Genomic DNA, 22,945 nt, shown 5'->3' with positions numbered 1-22,945 from the left:
TAGTCTTGATAAGTTGCCCAGGAAGGTCTTGAACTATGATCTTCCCACCTCTATTTTCTGTTTCTTTCTTTCTTTTCTTTTTTGGTCTTGGGAATTGAACTCAGGGCCTTGCGCTGGCCAGGCAGTCCCTTACGCTGCTGAGTTATATCCCCGCCCTTTTGATTCTTTTAGTTGGTTACTAGGTGTCTGTTTTACATTTTTTTGACATTTCCATCTCCTGCCCATTTCCATCTCTTTGTCCTCTGTTCCCTTGTACTGGAGTTTCAGAATGGATTATAAATATGGGGACATTCAGTTCACCAGACATTAGGCTATTTCTCATTACTGTAACAAAATCCTTGAGAGGGACAACTTTATAGAGAAAAAAGGTTTTTTAGATCCCAGTTTTAGAAATCGAGTTCAGACTCAGGCAGCTTCCTTGGCTCAGCCTCTGTTGAGGATCTCATGGCATCATGGCTGGAGCCTGCACTGGAAGATAAGGTCACATCTGAATGGCATAAGCCAGAGAACTGGATGGCTCAGGCTTACCTTTTTCTCACAGCCCTCTTGGGGGCACTACTGTACCTGGATCTCAGGTGATCAGCCACGTCTAAGCCACAGTGCCAGGGTTAACTGGTTTCTTTGGAATTTCTGCTGGCCACACACGAAGCACTGCCATGTGCACAGCACTGCAGAAAGTGTTCCTCTGTGCAAGTCTGGAGGAGACTGGCCAGGGTAGTGGCCCAGTTGGACCTGGTAAGAAGCTCAGCACTAGCAAGAGCTGCTCATGCTGTGGCCCTCAAGTGCCTCCTGCTTCCCAGTGCCAGAGCTGAGTTAATGTCAGTTTGTCCTAGGTTTTTGATGCAACCAATACTACTCGAGAGCGGAGAGCGACCATCTTTAATTTTGGGGAACAGAATGGCTATAAGGTGAGGCCTCTTCGGTGCCCCTCCTTGGCTGGGCACATCCGGGCCTTCAGGAGGTCTTTTTACCTCCTTCTGATGCATGCAAGGCTTTGGGCGGGCCTGGATTCCAGATGTCACATTTGGGGTGGGAGGGGCTGTCCTTCTTCTCTTGGACTTTTCTTTTGATGCGAGGGTCCTGATCAGTGTGGGATCTCCTTCAGTTCCGTGGTCTTTAGCCCTGCTCCTTAGAGGAAAGGCCGGAGGGAGTAGAAAGTGCTGGGAACAAGGCCCGGGGTTCCTTTCTTCCTGCCTACCGGGGTGATTCTGGCCCTTGTTTCAGACCTTCTTTGTTGAGTCCATTTGCGTGGATCCTGAGGTCATAGCTGCCAACATTGTGGTGAGTGTACATCTGACCTTGTTGGGGACGGTAATGAAGTAGGAGCTGACAGTGATGTCCTTTGGGTTGATGCCTGGCTGCCCTTCATCTGGGTTTCTTGAACCTTGTGGAGTGGAGAAGCAGTCTAGTCACCAGCATGGATCAGGAGAGCCTGTGCCCCGAGGGTCACTTGTATGGCAGCCTGCTTGGCCCTCTTGTTCTTCCTTCTCTCCCCCGATGGCAGGAGAGGAGCTTCAGCCAGAGCTGAATGGTGCAGATTTCTGTTCCACTCCTGACTCTGTCCCTTGCTCTCTCTGAAGAGAGCACCATGTGGGTTTGGGGAGATGGGACATCGTAAGGAAGGCTTCAAGGCCTTCCTGACCACAACAGTGAGGGACTCTGGACGCTGCATTGGGAGAAGCATCCAGCAGCCCTCTGGGCTGAGTCTGCACATGAGTGTCCTGAGTTCAGTTTTCAGCCCCAGCCCTGGCCCAGCCTCCCCATCCCTGCCCAGCTGTCTCCTGGATCTCTGGCCTAGCTTGGCCTCTGACTCTGATGTGTCTTTCCTCCTGTGTGCCTGGGTGTGGCAGCAAGTGAAGCTGGGCAGCCCTGACTACGTGAACCGCGACAGTGATGAGGCCACTGAGGATTTCATGAGACGGATCGAGTGCTATGAGAACTCGTATGAGTCTCTGGATGAGGACCTGGACAGGTGAGAGAGGAGCACAGCCGTGGTGACTGCGGGCAGGGGTTGTGTTTAGCTGCCTCCTTCTGGTTGCCCTGTGGTGGTGACTGGGGACCACACCAGGAAGCAGAACCCATCTGACCCTTTTTGTTTCTTCCCTTGAGGCAGAGATCATTGGCCAGAGGTCATTTGCAGAACACCTGTTACCTCATCTGGAACTGCGAGTCAGGACTGCCTACTGTTCCAGCACAGAATCAAGCCTGATTTCTGTGCGGAGGGACCTCTGGGGCATTGCAGATATCACATGCTCATGTCTCTGTGCAGTCTGCGAGGGGGTGGGGGTGGGATGGCGCTTGCTCCTGCAGACAGGAAGAGCAGAGCAGGAGGGCGGAGTGGTCCATGGGAGTGTCTGGCTGTGGGGTCAGCAAGCATTTTCTGTAAGGGTCATAGGGTGACTCTTTAGGCGCTGGAGGATTTATGGTCTTCGTGTTAGTCAGCTCTGCTATTGTTAAGTACAAAAGAAACGGGATGTAAATAAATGAGCATGGCTCTGTGCCAATAAAACTTTGTGCCAGCAGCCTGTAGCCTGTCTTTGGCTTGCTGGCCATAGTTGGCCAACTCCTGTCTCTCAGCATAAGTGGTCAGGGGTTAGGTAAATAACAGTGTAGCCCTTGGTAAAATATTATACCATCCTTGTAAATTATAACTACAGAGAGACATGAGGATACCTACATTGCATAGCACTAAGTGGAAGACTGAGATAGAAATGTGTACCTGGGTCCTTTATAATAGCAGAAGAGTGTGTAATGAGTATGAACCAAGGTACACACACAGCCATGAGAGGGAAGGCTTATGAGGGGCTATGGCAGAATTGTCCCTGAACCGCCATGGGACGAGACATCTGTCCCTCCCCGTTTGCTGGGCTCAGGAGCCAGCCCAGGTTGGGGTCCAGCAGAATGACCCTGGGCCCCTGCTGGTTTCAGTGCTTTTCCTTGTCTGCCCCCCACTTCTGTTTCTTCTCATTGCTCTGTGACAAGGCTGCACTAGCGGGGTCTTGTCTGGAGCAACTCCTGCAAACTTGGCCCTTGTTTTTTCTGGTGGTGTCAAGGTACTGACCCTAGATTGAGACCAAATGGTCCACACAATAAAGACCCAGAGGGGACCATCTGGATGCTCTGGGGCTGAGTTGGAGTTGGCCCTACCCCTGCCAGCATAAGTGAGCTCTCCCAGCTGCAGCACTGCCACGGCCCAGGGCAGAGAGAAAGCCGAGCCAGGCTCATGGTCCTGTGCACTCCCTGCCTGGTGTGGGGTGTGACAGCTGCTCAGCACACCTGGGTGATCTGGGCTGGGTGGGACCACAAGGGGCAGGAGAGCTGACCAAGAACTCAACTGCCAGCCACTCCTAGGCCAGCCTGTGGAAGCTGGCTCTGTGTTCAGTGTGCAGCCTGTGTGTTGAGAGCTCAGGCATAGACAAGGAAGGGTTGGACACGTGTGAGCAGCGGTAGCAGTCATGGCTGGTCACTGCTTTGGATGTCACCTCCAGAAGCATGATGAGTGCTGAGCACTTCTCACAGGGCCTGTCTGTGTGTCACATTGGCATGTTGCTCCTGCCTCCCACCATCACTTGCATATCGGCTGACGGTCCTGTGTGTTGTGACTCAAGCCCAGTGTTCATGGATGCAAGACCTTGCTCCTGGTTGCTGCGGTGGGCCAGATGTGCTCTGAGGGCCCTGGCTCCACTCACAGGCCTCTGTCTGCTTTCTCTCTGGAAAGGGATCTGTCATATATCAAAATCATGGACGTGGGGCAGAGCTATGTGGTGAACCGAGTAGCCGACCACATCCAGAGCCGGATCGTGTATTACCTCATGAACATCCATGTGACGCCCCGGTCCATCTACCTCTGCCGGCATGGGGAGAGTGAGCTCAACCTCAAGGGCCGGATTGGTGGGGACCCAGGACTGTCCCCGCGGGGCCGGGAGGTCAGTGTGTGTGTTGTATGTGCATGAATCTGTTCAGTGGTACTCAGGGGTTACTGGATAGATAGATGTGTGTGTACAGATGTGTGTGTACAGGACCTGTGTGTACAGGACCTGTCTAGCTAGGGTCCACGTGCTGGCCTTCATTCAGTCTCAGTGTTCTTACTCTGTAGGAAAGGTCCCAAGCACCAAGCACATGCCTGGATCTATGGTCTCCACATGAGGCCCTTTGCTGGCAGAGTCACTTTATCCTTGCAGTGACCACAGCTGTGGAGCTCATAGCTGTGCCACGATCTAAGGAGTCTTGGAGCCTTATGGGGAGATTGTGTGGGCCAGGGCACGTGGACTGCCATAGGGGACTGAGGAGGCATGGCTGGAGCTGTCTCTCTCTGGGGAGTGCACAGGATTAGCTTGTGGTCTGGAGGCTGGAGGACCGGGCAAGCTCTGTCTCTGTAGTCTTTGGAGGGCTGCTCCAAACCTGCGGTCTCAATTGGCTCATTATGCCTTTCAGTTTGCCAAGCGCCTGGCTCAGTTCATCAGTGACCAGAACATCAAGGATCTGAAGGTCTGGACGAGCCAGATGAAGAGGACGATCCAGACGGCAGAGGCGCTGGGTGTGCCCTATGAGCAGTGGAAGGTCCTCAATGAAATCGATGCGGTAACCACCATTCTGTCCCTGCCCCGCTAGCCTCCTGAGCAGGAGCTGAGGGCTAGGGAGTTGGGCCTCCTCCTTCCCTCACCTCACTGTTTTTGGGTTGGAATTTTTTGTTTGCTTACTGAGAATCGACCCCAGGGAGTGCTGAACTATACCCCTCACCTTTTTAAACTCTGGGACAGGCTGTCACGAACTTGCTCTGGCTGGCTCAGTTTGTCTGTTTGTTCTGAGACAGGGTCTGCTGAGTTGTTCAGGTTGTGGTTGAACTGGGAGCCTCCTGAGCCGTTGGATCGTAGTGGGTGCTGCCTGTCTATGAGCTTGGTTATTTCCTTTGATTCCTTACTTGCTTTTTTTGTTGTACTGAGGATTGAACTCATGACCTTGTGCTTGCCAGGCGAGTGCTGAGCTAAATCCCTGGCCTTACTTGTTCTTTTGGATTTAAATTAGACCAACCAACATTTATTTTGGTGTTCTCACAAAGGCCTTAGATCTGGTCTTGTTCAAGTTAACTCATCCAGCTGTAACCATCTATCCATGCATTTCCCATCCACTTACTTTACTTCTCTATGAAATTCTTACACACAGTGTGTGTCTATTCAAGAGCCTGAATCACCTGACTGTAATTTTGGTAGATCCTGTTATGTTTCTTTGCTGTTTGGATATCTTTGCTTTTTTTTTCTTCATGCTTTTGGGTTATCTGCCTTTTTCTTAATGATTTTTGTGAGTTATTTGAATATTCTGGATCTGATCCAGATGTGAATGTTTCAATTTGTTTGTTTTTAGTACTGGGCATTGAACCCAGCAACTGCTGAGCTATATCCCAGCCCTTTTTAAAATTTTATTTTGAGACAGGGTCTTGGTGGGTTGCTAAAGCTGGCCTTGAGTTTATGATTCTCCTGCCTCAGCCTCCTGAGTAGAAGAGATTATTGGTATGTGGCACCACACCTGTCTCCTGCCTAATAATTTCTGAATAGATACTGGACATTTCACAAGGACAGTGGTACAGGTGACTTGAAGATCTGGTTAATATTACCTTTCTCTGGGGAATTTACTTTTGCTTCTGGCAGATGGTTAAGGATGGGTTGCCTTAGTCAGAGATAGGGTTGTTTCAAAGCGGTGCTTTGACTTTTGTAAAGGGTGCTCATTTTTCAAGTCTCTTCTACCTCTAGGCTATAGTTCTAACTGAAACCCTTTAGGCCCCAGGCGTATACTTTTCCTATTCTTCCTCTTTGTTCTCTTAGCCAGGATTGCTGTAGTTCCGTCAAACTTCTGCCCAGGCTTAGTTGCTCTGTACTTTCAAACTGGTCAAACCGCAGAGCAGAAAGTGATATCACATGTCACGTTCACTCTGCTCTAAGGTTTTGGCCTTTCAGTCCTCTGTGCCTATGATGAAGTCAAACTGATTAAACATGATTTCTGTATGACTTTTCTAATTATTTTACTGGTTTTTTAAATTTTTTTTGAGACAGCATCTTACTATGTAGTTCAGACTGCCTTGATCTCACTACGTGGTCCAGGCTCATGTCTTGGGACCTTGTTGATCTTGGGAAGACCAGGCCAAAATATTGGCTGTCTTCTTAGCCCATCTATCTTTCTAGTTTTGGTCTCTAAAGCTCAGATGTTGAATACCCAGAAGGGAAAGTTAATAAAATTACATTGTAGTGGGAGCAGTGAGCTTAATTATTAAAATTTTATCTGATGCCAAGGATTTAGTTCAGCTGCATAAGCATCTGCCTGGCAAGCATAAGGTCGTGAGCTCAATCCCTGGTACCAATAAATAAATAAATAAATAGAATTTTATCTGGATATTAAGCATTCTGAAATACAAAGTACAGCCAGAAGACTGTTATTTCTTACCAACCATTGTTGTTCTAGTTGAATCCTTGTAGAGTGTCAACAGACAACAATTGTAATTTACAAAGAAAACTTGTGAGTACATAGGAAACACTTATCTAATTTGCTGTCCATTAGTGGAAAGTTATTGAAGACGTTTGTGACAGTGTGTGGATTGTTTAATAGCTAAACATCTCTAAATGTTAATAACATGTGTAACATAAACATCATACAAACCTTTTCTCCCTTTTGAAATTAATTGTTGATAAGTGGGCTCATATTGGCTTGGCATGAATCTCCTATCAGAAGTAACTAGAGCACAGAGAAAGGCAGATATCTGAATCTGAAAGAAAAGACTTATCACCATAAATAATCTGTTTTATGTTTTAGAAGACCTGGAAGGCATGAATACATTTAATGTATCATGAGATCAGCAATAATGAATTGTCATGCTGTATGAAAATTTTTTCTTTAAATTTAATTTTATACCAAGAGCACCTTTTATTTAAAAATTTTTTTGCCATTTTGAGACAGAGTGTTGCTATACAGTTCAGGGAGGCCTTGAGCTCACTTTGTAGTCCAGGATGGTCTCAAACTTGCAACAGTCCTCCTGCTTCAGCCTCCCAAGTAAGAGCATCTTTTAATCAGAAAACTTTATCGCCTCATTTTTAGAAAACTTAACCTTTTGACAGTGACCAATATAAATATATCATAATGATATATATTTTTGAGGGGGGCATAATATATTTATTGAGAGAAAGAAAGCTTCTGTTTGGGAGAGAGTCAGCAGGTGTACCAAGTGGGTTGCCAAAGACTGTCTTTTCTAGGGAGTTTTATGGAGTAAAACCACTAGGTGAGATGCATCCAAAATTTAGAAAACATAGGAACTTGCCAGGCAGATGGGCATGAGGTGGGACAGAACTATGGTCAACCAATAAGATTAATTGTTGAGGTAAAATTGACCAAATCAGGGACAAATGGGGACGTGAGTCACATAGTAAGTGGCATTCTTACAGATTAGTGACTCTTCCTGTAGGGGTTGGGAGGTGACTCCTGACTTCCTCAAGATGATCTATACTATACTCTGTGTAGATGACAAGCAGAGATAATAGTCTGGCCAGACGGAAGAGAGACCAGTGTCCCAAGGCTTCAGTCCTGCTAGACCAGCTGATAGGAGGGGTCTGAACTCTGAGATCTTGGCCTCAGAGGGCAGTCTGACCTCCAGTGGTCACCTTTTACAATCAGGGACTGGCTTTGGGGGCTTCCTAAGGCAGTCCCTCTTGAAGTGGCCTGGCCTGTGGCAGCAATAGCAGGTCGGTGTAGTCTTCATCAAGCTCTTCCTGGAGCCCCAAGAATCAGACTTAAGATCTGTTTCTTCTTGTAATCCACAAATGAGCCCCCAAACTCGAGTTCAAAAATTTTTTTTGTCCTCAGTTTGGCAAGCTAAAGGAACACAAATGGGCCCCAACACCCTACATGAGCCTAGGTCCCCCACACGGGCCTCTTCCATACACACTTGCCTAAGCCCTACACACGGGCCTAAGCCCTCACTTGGGCCTAGGCTACACACATGGGCCTAACCCCTATACATGGGCCTAAGCCCTTCACACGGGCCTAGGCCACACACACGGGCCTAAGCCCTCAATTGGGCCTAGGCTATACACACGGGCCTAACCCCTATACATGGGCCTAAGCCCTACATATGGGCTTACGCCACACTCACGGGCCTAAGCCCTACACATGGGCCTAAGCCCCCACATTACAAACGGGCGATAGCCCCCAAAGTCCGGTGCAGAAGGAGCCCTAGCTCGTCTGCAGTCACTGTGCACATCCAATTACAAACGGGCAAAAACCCCCACATGGACCAAAGTCCAAAGTTATGAATGGGCCCCAAAAGCCCTAAAATACAAAAAGGGGAAAAAGGGCCCCAGAAGTTGTCTCATTTTATCTGCAGTTATAAATGTGTGCACTCAGATTACAAACAGGTTAAAAAAAAAAACAAAAAAACAAAAACCAAAAAACAAATACTTACAGATGTTTAGCTGAACAACTGGTGAAAAAATAATTTGGGGGGATCCCCCAGTAATCCCGAGCAAGCCCCCAAATCTTGTAATCCACAAACAAGCCCCCAAACTCGAGTTCAAAAAATGAGGCAAAAACATATTTTAAAAAATGTCGGGAGTGTCTAGTGCACTCTGAACCCCGGGAAGAGACACACACACACCAAGTCGGGACACGGGGGGTGCAGTGCGAGGAAAAGAAACAGAGAGACACAGCAATTGCAACTACACCGCACTGCACTGCACGCTAAGTCTTTATTCCAGGGTTCTTATGTAGTAAACTGGATCAACTCACAGAGCACAGACGAATATCTTGAAAAAGCATTCTTTGTGACAAGCTACAATGTGACAGACTACAATGTTTATCTAAACTATCTAAGTGGAGCAAACAAGCAAAACCAGTTCTTCTAGCCCCTCTAACCCAGGAGGAACTTCATTAGCCCAAGAATGTTGTTAATTATGTTTGTTCCTAGTGTCACAATGGTGGTCGACCACTTCCTCATGACTCTGTAAACAAAGCCAAGGCACACAGCATGGGTTCAGAGGGGGGGAACATCCCCACTGAGAACAGGCATTCCTGTCCCGCCTCTGTCTCACATACCGGGGGCTATTGTTTACTGCAGGTCCCAAGGGGGCCAGGGCCTTCAAAGTGACTCCTCATCCCCCACAAAAAAAGCAGCGCTAATTTATTTTATCCTGGGCCCAGTGGCACAGTGCAGTTGGAGATTGCAAAAGCTGTGTGTTGTTTCTCTATACTTGCAGCCTTTATGTACATACCACAGTTTATAAAGTAAGGGGTTATGGGCATGGATCAGGAAATCTGCTAATGAGGAAAACCTTTGTTTTCCTTACCAGAGGATAGAGTAGTCTAGCAGTAATTAATAATTCTTTGTCAGCTTATTCTAGCACCACATCTGTTATTTGTAGGGGGGCAACAATGGTTAACATATCAATTAGGTAAGATTTTTAGGGATTTACAATTGTTTACAGAGGAGAGCATTGATTAACATATCAATTAGGTCACCCAGAGGAAAAGAAAAAAAGCATACAGAACAGTAGGCAGCGTTATAGGTACTTTGGCATAACACAAACATAATGAGCAATAACAAAGCTCTTTTTGCTAGTGTACAGCATTCTTTAAGGCCATAACAAAGTCAACCACTTTTTGGTCTCTTTGTTTTCTCCCTTTGGCTTTTCCCAGTCCTGGTTGTAGAATACTAAGAGGCCATTTTTACTAAAGAATCAAGTGAACTGTCTGGAGCAAAGGCTGTTTTATATAACTTTTTCTAATATCTGGAATTGACTGGATAATAAACTTACCTTTAAGAGTAATTTGTCCCTCTATCAAATTGGGATCTAAGGAAGTTTGCTTTATTAGTGTCTCTAATAAATGATCTAAGAAGTCAGAGGGGTTTTTACATCTCCCCGAAAAATAGCTGACAGTTTAAAATAACTAGGGGGACTAAGTTTTTGTCCTTCTTAGACCTTCAAGAGTACTCACTTGAAAATGCTTCCTGTTTTAATTTCTCTGGTTGCTAGGCCAGTAGGGGTCTTGGGTCAGAGCTGCTTGTGCCCCAGTGGGAACTGGTGGTTCCTCTGGCTGTCTATCTTCTGGCCTTTTAAAATTAACAATATGATATTCATCTCCAAATGCAATAGCAGTTGTAATGCTGTTTGTCTCTCACAGGAAGTCAGTGTTTGATTTAAGAGTAACGTTACATCTTTCCAGCCTAGGTCATAAGTCTGAGTAAGTCCTCTAAAGACATCGATGTAGCTGGGTGTGGTGGTGCATATAAATAATCCCAGAATTTGGGAGGCTGAGGCAAGAGGACTGATGCATGTTTGAGACCAGCCTGGACTACAAAGTAAGCTCAAGGCCAGCCTGAACTGCATAGCGAGACCCTGTCTTAAAAAGAAAAGAAAAGAAAAAAAGGACATTAATGTACTTGTCAGGGTCATCTGAAGATTTTCCTAGTTCTAGCTTAATTTGCTTTCAGTCACTGAGAGAAAGAGACCTATGAATAGGAGTGGTCTCAGGGATTATAATTATACCTGGAGCACAAATAAGAATTATCTCTTAATATAAAGAAAGTTTCAACATAAAGCAATTCTAACCATTTTTCCTCTTACAATATGATTTTTGATAGAACTATGCGGGGGGGGGGAGGAAGACTGGTGGTGGCGGCTGAAAAGATAAGAAGTATAAAATATAAATAACCTTTATTTTGGGAATGTGGGGAGAGACACCCCCAACCCCCTGGGGTGTGGCATCTCTACCCCGGGGCTGGCGATCTCTCTGTGGAACACGTGGAGTGAGGCACATAAGTAGCCTCAGCCTGGGGTGGAACCTAAAGGGCATTAGGGATGCACAGGTAGCCCATTGGTCTTAGTTTGGCACCAGAGGTAATTCCTAAGGGTGGGAGAGATAGGAGCTCCTTGGCATTACCGGCTATAGTATCCGGCCTGGGCCAAACCCCTTTCATATCCTGTCTTATGATTATTATGAAAAGGGGCAAAGATTTTTCTCTTTAACTACTTCCTGCTGGCTGAGGGCGCTGTACTGGGGTCTAGGGGAGTTGACAGGATGACGGTTGATGTCTAGGTAGAAGCTGGTGTCAGGTGTTTTAGCCAGGACAACTTCACTGGTGAATGTACGTATGTTAGACTGAAAAAAACAAAGAGACAAGATGTTATGAGGAGACATGGCACTGTCATATTTAAGGACCCAGGTGAGGTAGAGGGAAAGGTGTCTTTGATTTAGACATGTCATTCTATCAGGATGATGTTGAGGTAGGATCATTTCCATGGTAAGGCAGAATTCTGAAAATTAAACATGGAATTAGGAGGACTGAAGTTATGAGAGGTGCTTGTTCCCCCATATGAAAGCATAAAAGTTAAAAGGTAGGTCAGTAAGGCTTGTCTCTGGTATATATGACATTGGAGTCTGTAGGCAATACTGTTAAAGAATCCTGGTGTAAAAATGATCATTAATAGAATGTAAGAAATTAGGAAGCAAAGTGGATAACAAAACATGACAACCTGTGAGTCGTGGCTGTGAGGCCTTGGTAAGGCAGAGATGAAGTACGAAAAGGATGGTTAGATCTAGGGCCTGAGTGATGTGAAACCAGAATGGCAGTCTAGCAACTTTGATTGCTGTTGAGGTTATCAAGAATATCAGGTATGGGTTGCTGTAGCCTGGTTGTAGTCCTTGGAATGCTTTGCTGCAACAGAATTTTAGCAAGTATATCAGCAGTTTCCCTGGTTGTGAGAAAGGATTTTATGTATTCTGAAAAAATATAAACGAAGTGAGAAGACAAAATGTATCTGTCAGCCTGTATAAAAGGGAATAAAAGCATTTTAAGATTTAGGACTGGGACCTGCACAAAATAGGCCCTGTTTGTAGATGACATAGGTTGACCTTTAATACTCCATCAGACATTGAGGATTTATTAAAGTAGCTTGAAAACTCAGTAAGAATTCTGTATATATGGCCTCTATGTCCACAAATATAGAGAATGTCTTACCTTGAGAGTTTAAATGTGACTTGGACTCTGAGACAGACACCCACAAAGGCGGGTTGTCATTGGCCCTTAGCCCCTCTCAGTCTTCAGCAGCAATTTTTGTCAGTGATGAATCTGGCAGTGTCTTGTGAGGGCTAGAAGTTAGGATGGCCCACCCACTCTCTGGTGGCCAGGACAGCCTAGCAGCCAGCACCCCAAGAACGCCAGGATGGGGCATTTTTTTGCCCAATCTTTTCTGCTGCATTTGAGCATGGCCCATGGTGGGGGTGGGGGCAGGTAGCTCCACCTTGTGTAGATTTGTCTGTCTCAGAACTACAAGTGTTGTTTAAAATATGAAAAACCATATCAAGGTCTCTGTGGAGCTTGAAGGTCAAGTTTTGCCTTGTTGCTTGAGATCTGGACTACAGTAAAAGGTATCTGTAGAATTAAGTAAGTATGTAGGAGCTTGATATTGGCATTTTAGATTAGAAAGCAGGCTTTATCTGGATGTTATAATGCTTTTTACAGGGTGCCATGTGGAATTAACAAAAAAGGCTTTAATGGAAACATTTTGCAGTAAAGGTTTATCAATCTTATGAATAAATTTATTAACAGTATATACTCTCAAGTTATTATAACTTAGTTGTTAAACAGGAGATTGGCAAAAACACAGTACAGTAGAAGCAATAAATTTAGAACAGAGAACATTACTGGTGGTGGACAACATTAGAATATTTAACAAAACCCTTGTCTTGGAACAGAGCTAGTGGTTTCCAGCAAAAAGGAATTGATAAATATCTCTTAATTTTAGTGGTTAAAACAGGAAATTAGTGTAGGCTTTAATTGATAAACAAGGCTGGTAAAATTACCAGGTGGCCACTAAACTTGAATAAATGGTAGAAAATTGTAATAAAAATAGCCTCTCTTGAGTGGAACTGAATTGTAAAAAAAATATGTTTGACCGGAGCCTCAAGATGTTGTATGTGTCTGTGTTGAAAGAAGAGGTTGTATTTGGGAGAAGCCTGTCTGGGAAACTCGTAGAGTCTGAGGCAGTTTGGAACTCTGAGAGAGACAGATCGCGCCTATATAGAGAGCACAGTCGCGCTTGGGGCGGGCAGAGATTATCTGGCACGCAGTGTGTAGGTGGAACGTGAAGAGTGAGCGGGGTGAGTGTGGTGACACAGCGCGCAGGGCTGGGCTGAGATGGAACATGCAGAGTGGGCGGGGCGAGCGCTGGGACACAGCATGCAGGGGCGGGCCAAGATCGCACCCAGAAAGGCGATGATGGCGTTGGGATGGCGTAGGGAAATATGTAATTGAGCTGTGATGGCGGGAGAGGGGGGGCAGTGCCGGCCGTGGCGGGACCGTGGTGCAGGGGCCACCCGCTGCCAGTGATGGAGCCGGCGGCGCGTGGCACAAAGGGCAGCAGCAGCGGGGCGGGGCTGCGGCAGTGGCGGCAGCTGTGGCGGTGGAGGCGGGGTGGGCAGTAGTGGCCATGGCAGTGACCGGCTGTGGCAGCGGCGGTGGCGGGGCTGGGAGACGCGTCACAGCTTTTAGTCAAGTGTGGCTCTGCTCTCAGAGGCGTGCGACCGGCAGCCGGCAAACGGTAACCCGCAGGAGCCGCACTCGCAGGGAGCCACACTCGCAGGACGCGGCACCAAGAGCTGAACCCGTGGTGCGGACAGTCCCGCGTGTATCTCTCAATGGCCAAATGGGCCAGCACCGGCACAAATGGGCCAGTGTAGCGGGGAATGAGTTGGATTGGAGCTTAGTCGCCACGTGGAGCTGAAACTGTTTGTGGGGTGCACAGAAATGCCGACCCCATGTGGACCTGGAGCGCCACATGAGAGCGGAGATACTGCACAGAATTGGAGTGTGGTGTGAGAATCAAAAGCTGTTTAAAATCTAAAGCAGTTTTATGTGAATCTCTTAACATTGTCTGTTCTCATTTTTTTTTAATCTCGGTGGCTGGGGATGGGTTGGTGCGCACGGGAAACAAAGGGACACTGGCAGCGTGGTGGGAGGAGGGTTAGCTGGGAGGAAAGGAGGCACTGAGAAAACTCCAAAAGGCTGCAAGGGAAGACGCTGTTATCTCTTTAAGTGCGGGGAGGGGGAGGGATCCTGGAGGAGACAAAGGGACAGGGAAGCTGGCGGGAAAGGGGCACATTCCCGAAACAAAGATAAGAGAGTTTTGTAAGCTTGTCCTCAGTGTGATAAGCCATAAATAGGTATGGTTTCTGGGGAGGGGACAGGAAGTGGTCCCCGAGATAAAATCTGGTGTGGGGTCTAGCCCATGGGGCTACAATCAGATGGGGCAACTGACCGTGGTCTGTCGTCACACTGTACCCCAGGCCGATAGGTTGGCTCTATAGCTCTAAACTCTTAATAATTGGCCGTCACCAATATTAAGAGTGGGATTTGTGTGGGCCGAGTAACCGCTCTGCCATGAGAACTTAAAAAGCTCTAAAGTGAGGGTCTGTCAGTGTGGGCAGTCCAGAGTGGACATCAGCTTGCCCAGAAAGGCCTTGATTTGGGCTGTCTAAAAGACATGAAAGGGACACGAACTCACACAAAGGGGGGAGAAAATCCACGTGAGCCTGGCTCAGTGGCTGTCTCTGGGGAGTTGCTCACCTGTGGTAAATTGGTGGGTGTTGTTTGTGAAGCAGCAGCCAAGCTTACAGTTCCTAAGTGTAGAAGTGAGGAATTAATGCAGGATGCAGTCTGGTTGGTCCTGAACAGCAGGGGATTCAAAACTGGGAACCAGCCCCAGGAGTCTCTCGCCTGATGTTCCCAGTCAGGGAACCATCTGATAGAACTGTGGGGAAGGAGGACTGGCAGCGGCTAAAAAGATAAGAAATATAAAATATAAATAACCTTTATTTTGGGAATGTGGGGAGAGATACCCCCACCCCCTGGGGCGTGGCATCTCTACCCCGGGGCTGGCGATCTCTCCGTGGAACACGTGGAGTGAGGCACATAAGTAGCCTCGGCTTGGGGTGGAATCCAAGTGGGCATTAGAGATATACAGGTAGCCCATTGGTCTTAGTTTGGCACCAGAGGCAATTCCTAAGGGTAGGGGGAGATAGGAGCTCCTTGGCTTTATTGGCTATAATATCTGGCCTGGGTCAAAACCCTTTCAATTTTACTTGTAAAAGAATATCATATTAATACTTCTCTCTATTCATTTTGGCTCTAGGGAGGAGGTAGGCCATGCACACATGCAGAGAAATATCAAACAGCTCTTTTTCAACATGGGAGGGTCAAACATCTTCCAAAGAGTGAGGGGCTTTGGCATTGTGTTGCCCATGTCTGTAACATAAAAAGCAAGACATAAGAGATGAATTGAACTCAGGACCTTTTGCTGAGCTGTGTCTTTAGGCCTGTAGTACATGAAACTTTGACACTGAGCTACCTAACTATGCAAAAAAGAGATAATTAGGCATCCCTTTTTTATTCCTATTTGATAAATGTCCTCAAGGCGTCCCTTAGGTTGAATCCACTCCAGGGCAGGTAGATGCCATCTGGAGAAAGTGGAAGGTCAGTTTGGTCAGCCTAACCACTGGCAAAGTGGTGTGCAATCTTATCCCCCCAGGTCACTTGTGAACTTTGTTTCTGTAAGCCTAATTGTGACAGGAATGCTCAAAGAAAGAAGCATAACTTTATAAGCTATTGCTGTTTGTTTATTGTAAAAGGATGAGGTAGAGCATTTCTGTCTGTTCTGTGAAGGAGATTCCCTTGGAAATAGATAAAGACAAATAAACCTGAGGAACTCTGCCCTGGGCCCTTGGGCAAAGTCTCCAAGGCATTTGTGTCCTCTATCTAATTACCTAGGCAATGTTTGCTAGCAGCAGGACATGGCTATGCTTTATTTGAAGCTCACAAGTTAAACATTTAACATCTATCAATTATATTTTACCTGTTAATAAAGGCACATCAGTCTTTTAAGTGCACAGAAAATGTTAAAGGAAATCTCTTTTTCTTAGTTAACATATATAAGGCATAAATGTAAGTCATTCCCTATTAGCTGCTGTGAAATGTAAACAATTGTTGCAAACTCAGCTTAATCTCTGAAGGGAGGGTAGTGTACATGCTCTAAAAATCCTTTGAAAAGCTTAAGGAGAGTTCCTAGTCTGCTAGCAGAGAAATAAGGATGATAGATAAGTGGAGATTTGTCTGTAATTGGGGAACCAGAAACCATGGGTGTTCTGGCCATGACCCCTCACTACTTCTCAGTCTGTATTGGCCCACACAACCAGAGGTCAGTCTCCAGAAAGAAATCCAGTTGTCTGTCTGGTCAACATTCCATTGACTCCATTGGCCACTGGCTTCAAAGGGACTCACCAAACAGATGCTGGGGAACCTGTCCTCTGCTTTTAAGGGTGGCAGCTGCTATGATTAATTAGTTGGCAGAGTAACCACTATCTGTCAAAGTTCTATAAAGGTAGTCAAAAGCCTGAGCAAGATCATTACCTAGTGCTCTATAAATTTACAATAAATGTTCTTAAGTCCACAACTTGAAAGGTTGGAGAGCCTCCTTAGTCTAAATGTGTTTAGGTCCCATAAGTGCTGCTTTTGGAAATAGCTCCTTCTGGTTTCACACAGAAGTTGGTTCTTTCCTCTGTGTCTCAGATTCAGTCTCTGGAGGAGACCTGCCCAGAGCACTAAGCCAGGACATGGCTTATATGTGTGTTTTCCTGGACGGGCAAAATTCCAATGTCTCATCTGAACCGGGAATGGGGCATGTGTCCCTCATCTAAGGTGATTTTTGCTGTCTTTGGTGTTAGCAAATGCTCATTTTCTGTGGACTTAACTTAGTAGGAGAAAACATTGGAGGTTCTTTCTAGATTTTACATGCCTTTAAAAAAGAAAATACAAAGTGGGGGGAAAGATAAGAAGTAAAGCCAAAGAAAGGAAACTGAAGCAGAACAGGCTTGACATTTCCTCTAGAGTGTAGAGGAGGATCAGAGCCAGTTTGTCTCAGTGAAACCTGTCCTCCAAGACTTTGAGGCCAGCCACCAGCCTAGCACTGTTTAAATGGTAAAAGGAGTCACAGGCTTATTTTAAGCATGTGTAGTTTTTAGGTCTGAGCTAGATTTTACTTAAGAGAAATATTTTACAGAAGTTTATATTAAAATCTACCAGTGGCATTTTAATGTTACTCTCTCTAGCACTATTGTTTAAATAAAATCAAGCAAGGGGTACCAGTAAATTTAGTAACTAATTGAAATGCAACATGTACTAGAACAAAATAAGAATAAAAATGTCCCATTAGAGAATTAGCATAACCTTATAACCTTCCCATGTTTTACCTTAGATTTATTATTATGTTTACAAATCTATGTAAGAGATAAAGCAATTATCAACAGTGAGCAAAGACAAATCACAAGCAATGGGCAAAAACAAGTCACAAATTATTATAAGCAATGGGCAAAGCAAAAGCAAAATTTGAAGCATAAAAATTTGTTACCTAGATGGGTCCCAGTCCTGAGTCTATGGAACAAAAGCAAACCCTTACCTCCATCCTCCAAAATACATAGGGGAATGAAACTGCCAAAGCACCAGATGTCTAGTCATGTTCTCCAAAACTGAAGAATGAATTTTAGGAACAATGGAGGTTAAGAGCAGAATATATTTATTGAGAGAAAGAAAGCTTCTGTCTGAAAGAGAGACAGTATATATATATATATATATATATATATATATAATTTTTTTTTGGTCTTTTTCCTTTTTATCGGTACCGGGAATTGAACTCACGACTGCCTGCTTCCAAGGCAGGCGCTTATGCCACTGAGCTAAATCCCCAGCCCCACAATGATATATTTTTAATAGCATTTAATGGGGAGCCTCCCATAAGATGATAAAGATTATAGGGGCCTCTGTTAATGAACAAAGTGGGAATATAATTTTTCCAGGCAACTACTCCCTTATTCACCAAAGAGAGTCCTGTCCACTAGTTTCCTCAAGCTTTCAGGGTCCCCATTTATTTACCATAACAAGTCTTTTATTTCTAGTTTTTTTTTTATCAGTACCAGGGATCGAACTCATGACCATCTGCTTGCAAGGTAGGTGCTTATGCCGTTGAGCTAAATCCCCCCATAACAAGTCTTTTATGACTTATAAAAACCAGATCATAACATTTATCACATAATTTTGATCAGTGACAGATTTTTTGAGTCATTATATACAGAAAACAATATGTATTATGTTTATAAGTCAGTTTTAACATCATTTTGACCATCTGGCAATTAGGTAGTGTTTCCAGGCCCCCTCCAAAATGTGTGGAGCTCAAATAAAACAGCTATTTATGAACTGGATAGACAGATAAACAAATACACAGAAAACCATTTGGTTATAAAATCAGAGTGCATTCAAATATATTTGGTTAAATTGAATTATAATAACTTACAGTTTTTAAAATTGTTACTATATGTAGACTAGTCAGAACTTTTGTAGGCTAATTACTAGTGAGCACTCATAATAAGAATCAGAAGGCATAAAACTTTTTATGCCTGTGAAAGCAAAGCCAGTTATTAAGATAGGCCCTAGGCTGATGGTTTATCTGCTTGGAATATCTAGGTGTACAGGATACTCACTGTTACTTTGATAGCCATAGTTGTTGGATAGTCACAGCTGATGGCAAGGTAATTTTAACTATTTCCAGGGGGGTGAGGAGGCCAGGTTTGGGTGCAGACAGAAATTATCTCTGAATAGTGGCTGGCTTGTAAGATGTTCTGGAGGGACATCGTGATGTGAGGCAGTCCTCTGGGGACTGGGGCTGTGCCTTTTTAAATATCTGTTCTTTTAACAGAGATTTAAAGTTAACTTTTGGCAAGTGGGATATTAAGAGTCTGAAGAGAAAGAGCTCAGATTGGCAGGGAGGGAGGAACAGGACAAGGGAGTAGCAGTGTGAGTTGGGTGTGTGGCAGAGTGGTGAGTGGGTGTCCTGGGCTTTGTGGCCGGGGAGCCTTTGGAAGATGGCTCTGGGTGGACTCAGCTGAACATGGATTCGTTCACTGGTGGAGGCAGCCACAGTTGGGGAGGGGAGGGGCACATACAAGGTACAGGCCAGCTAGAGGTTGCCATGGCCTGGGACACTGGCAGGCATGGCTGTGGGTGTGGCCTGCTGCGTTTGGGGTTTTGCTGGGAGATGGGGTAAGGGTGTGTTGTGCAGGTTAGCATTTTTTCCAGTGTTTGATCTTGATTTTTATGGTGGCACCAGGGCTGTGAGGGTGGGCAGCAGGCCCTGGGCAGGGCAGGCAGGACATGTTAGGCATGGGCATTTGGTACTAGGGTCACACAGCCTGGGATCCCTGGCTTGGGATGGGCACATGAGCTATGGTGCAGGGCCCCTGGGTGTGTGTCTCAGAGAAAATGGCAAACAGTGGAGGTAGTGGGAGAGAGTCAGCCAGGGAGAAGCCAGGGAGGCGTCAGCACCGAAATCATTACCTAGAACTTTATAAGTTTACGGTAAAGGGTTTAAAGTCTAAAACTTATTGGCAAAGTGCTTCTTTTACATGTCTCTAGAGAGGTAAAGTAAAAGCAGCAGGAAAAGTGAGACCAGACCAGAAGGCTCCAGATTTCCTGTAATGTAGAGGAGGATCAGGCCAGTTTGTCTCAGTGAGAGCTGTCCTCCAAGTCTTAAGAATGGCCACCGACCTAGTGTCATTTCACTGGTAGAAAGAGTCCTGTGCATTGTTACAGGCATATATATATATATATATATATATATATATATATATATATGATTAAAACCCATAGCAGTTACAAGTCAAACTCTCTAAGCAAGTCTAAATATAACATACATGAAACCAAAATCTAAGATTCATCCACAAAAGTAAAGCATTCTTTAAAAAAGCATCATAAAGTGCTTTATAAATGGCACAAACAGTGGCGAACAAGCATGATGGTTATGATTGCCTAATAAAATTCAACAATTAAGAAATGAGTAAATTATTATTATCTCCTGTTAATTACTTGCTATGGAAAAATTAAAAGTATTGTGGTCACTGAGAACCACTTAGGCTTTAGATCAGGAGAAAGGTGAAGAAGTTTGAGATTTTGCAGCAGGCAGGCTGGCAGAGGCAGGGGGCGATGGACACCTCTCCATCTGAGTACAGAGCAAGGTGTGGGAGAAGAAGGAAGGGGAATTTCCCACCGGGAGCAGGGAAAGGTGACTGTCACATCTGGGGTGGCAGAATGAGCTGCAGCAGCACCTCTGCTGAACATCTTCACTTAAAGGACATGGGTGAGAAACCAAGGTCAGGTGTCACCACACTGGACCAGTCACCTGGGAAACCAGTGTCCTCACCTGGTGTCCAACCACGACTAGCACTAGGACACCGAAGGAGAAGCAAGCCTTTTTCTGACCCAAGGGCTGAGAGAAGGGAGCAGAACTGGGAAGCTGTCACCTGCAAAGAGGAAGGAGTTTCAGTGGAGAGGGGGTTAAGTTTCAAAGGGAAAAAGAGGCTGCCTGCACAGTCATGTGTGTGTGTGTGTGTATACATGCGCGCGTGCACACGCACTAAAGGTGCAGAGAATGTCAGAAGCCTAGAAGGAGAGTGAGCTTACCCAAGATCTGGCATGGCAGAAGCTGTAGGGATGGTGGTCTGGTGGTCTGGGGGTGTTGCCAGATGGGCTTAGCTGGGTGAAGGTTCAAGAGCATTTAAAGCCTTTCGAAGAGAGATTGTCTCCCTACCAGGTTTTGGCACCAAAATGTAACTTATGTAAGCAGCAGAGACTACAAGACTTGTGCAAAGGCAGCGTGGCATGGAATGTATTGTGCCTGGGTTCAGGTTGAGAGCATGGTAAGACTGCCTGCCCCAAACAAGAAATGTGTCCCTTTCATAGAAATGGAGAGAAGGCAGGGGACATTAGGCAGGAAGATCCCAATGAACATATGTAGTTAAAATTTTCCATGAATCTTGCATCTCAGTGAAGAGTCCTTTGAAGTGTCCGAGGTAAACTTTCAGGTATCCTCAGATGTTTCCAGGACCTGCAAAATTCCTTGTTATCTCCTTTCTATCTTATCCTATCTTATCTCCTTTCCGTGTTTGCTGATGACAACTTTAGTACTGAGCTGAGTTCCCTGCGGACAGTAGTGCCTCAGCTGGCAAGCAGATTGGGGCTGGGAGAGTCAGGCCAGGTTTGGGACTTACCCATATGTCTTGCTGAATTGCTAACTTGCCCAGACTAGACTTGAATTTTCCATTCTCCTGCCTCAGCCTTCCAGAGTGCTGGTATTATAGGTGTGTGTCAGCACCCTGGCTTAGCATTTATTAATAAGTGATATTTGTCTGTTGTTTTTCAGTTGTCGTGCATTTGGGTGTTCAGAAACCTGAATTGTGCTGATCCTAAAAAATGAATCTGGCATATTTTCAGGCTTTTCTGAGTCTTTGGAATTAGCTTTTTGGCAAAGGTCTCTGACCTAGGGCTTTGAGGTAATTATTTATTCTTTTTTTTCTCTCTCTCTCTTTTTTTTTTTTTGTCTTTTTCATTTTTATCCGTACCGGGGATCAAACTCACGACTGCCTGCTTGCAAGGCAGGCGCTTATGCCACTGAACTAAATCCCCAGCCCCCAATTATTTATTCTTTGAGGTAATTCTTTGATGACAATTAAAGTTTATTCCTTAGTCCATTTTTTTTTTATTTGAAGAAAGGTCTTGCGATGTAGCCCAGGCTGGCCTCAAATTTAGAGCAATCCTCCTGCCTCAGCCCCATAATGCTGGGATTTTAGGCATGTGTCATTACTCCCAGCATGTTTTTTTGAGACAGGGTCTGTTGTTTCCGCTAGTCTCAAACTCATGATCCTCCTGCCTCAAGGTCTATTTCTAAAATCATATGCTTGAGTTCTCCCCTACTTTTGGGTCTTTTTGAGACAGAGTTTCACTGTGTAGTTCAGGCTGGTCTCTAACTCATAGCAATCATCCTGCCTCAGACTCCTGAGTACTAGGATTACAGACATGTGCCACTACCACACCTGGCCTCCCTATAATATTTTATGAAAAGTCTCAAATAGCACAATTGAAAGGCTGATATGAATATGAATATGCTCACTGTGTTACATATCTATTGCTATAAAACCAATTACCACGTACTTGATGCCTTCAAAAAAGTACACATTTACTACCTCACAGTTGCTGCAGTCAGAGCCTGGCCAGCAGGGCTGGGTTCTCTGCTTAGAGTTTTATCAGGCTGAGTTAAGATGTCTTAACTGGGGCTCATGTTTTTTCCAAACTCACATGGTTGTTGTCAGATTTATCTACTTATAATTTGTAGGAGCAGGGTCATTTTTCCCCCCAACGCTCCCCAGAATCCAAGAGTGTTGCTAGGTGGCTAGCAACATCTCCACCCCTTTCTAAAATTCTTTAAAAATTTGAGATTTAATCTTTCAAAATTTCCTAAGTTGTGGAGATTCCTAAAGAAACTAGGGCTGAGGTCCCATTCAGTTCAGCTTTTCCCCTGCTGGGCATTTTCCTAGAATTGAAAACATTATGCCACAGCGATATATGTGCACCCATGTTTATAGTGGCACAATGTGTAATAGCTAAGTCTTGGAAACAACCCAAATGCCCATCAACACAAAATGAATAAAAAGATGTGGTATTGGGCCAGGGATGTAGGTCAGCAGCACAGCACCTGTGTGGCAAAGCACAAGATCATGAGTTCTATCCCCAGTACCAAAAAAAAAAAAAAAAAAAAAAGAAAAGTGGTATTTTAAAAAATATTTTGCCGAGGATTTATCTCAGCAGTGTAAGCAAGTGTGAGATCATGAGTTTGATCCCCGGTACAAAAAAAAAATTAAATTTTTTAAAGATGTGGTATTTTTATACAATGGAGTATTATTCATCCATAAAGAAGGATAAATGGATGCAACTTGAGACCATACTCATAAATTACATAAATCAAACTCACATGTATAAATATTCTATTGTCTCCCTAGTGTAAAAAAAACTGAAAGGGTAATAATTTCCAAA

The 22,945-nt window shown here is 45.1% G+C and overlaps 1 protein-coding gene across 5 annotated transcripts in view; it reads left to right on the top strand.

Annotated features, from left to right (window-relative positions):
• The window catches only part of Pfkfb4 (6-phosphofructo-2-kinase/fructose-2,6-biphosphatase 4), a 54,760-nt gene that overhangs the window by 15,123 nt on the left and 16,692 nt on the right, over positions 1-22,945 (top strand). For 3 of the 5 annotated variants that reach the window (XM_013159974.3, XM_005006622.4, XM_003476643.5), the window contains exons 5-9: positions 834-908; positions 1,225-1,281; positions 1,851-1,972; positions 3,719-3,926; positions 4,435-4,581. In XM_013159974.3, coding sequence (XP_013015428.3) covers positions 834-908; positions 1,225-1,281; positions 1,851-1,972; positions 3,719-3,926; positions 4,435-4,581 — 609 coding nt within the window. The remainder of the gene's footprint in view (positions 1-833; positions 909-1,224; positions 1,282-1,850; positions 1,973-3,718; positions 3,927-4,434; positions 4,582-22,945) is intronic. The other 2 variants (XM_013159973.3, XM_013159975.3) reach the window with 2 other exon arrangements.

This window comes from Cavia porcellus, unplaced genomic scaffold (assembly GCF_034190915.1).
Source record: "Cavia porcellus strain 051 isolate PalLab524CR breed Dunkin Hartley unplaced genomic scaffold, mCavPor4.1 scaffold_5, whole genome shotgun sequence".
NCBI lineage: Eukaryota > Metazoa > Chordata > Mammalia > Rodentia > Caviidae > Cavia > Cavia porcellus.
This window is presented reverse-complemented; position numbering and strand designations above follow the sequence as displayed.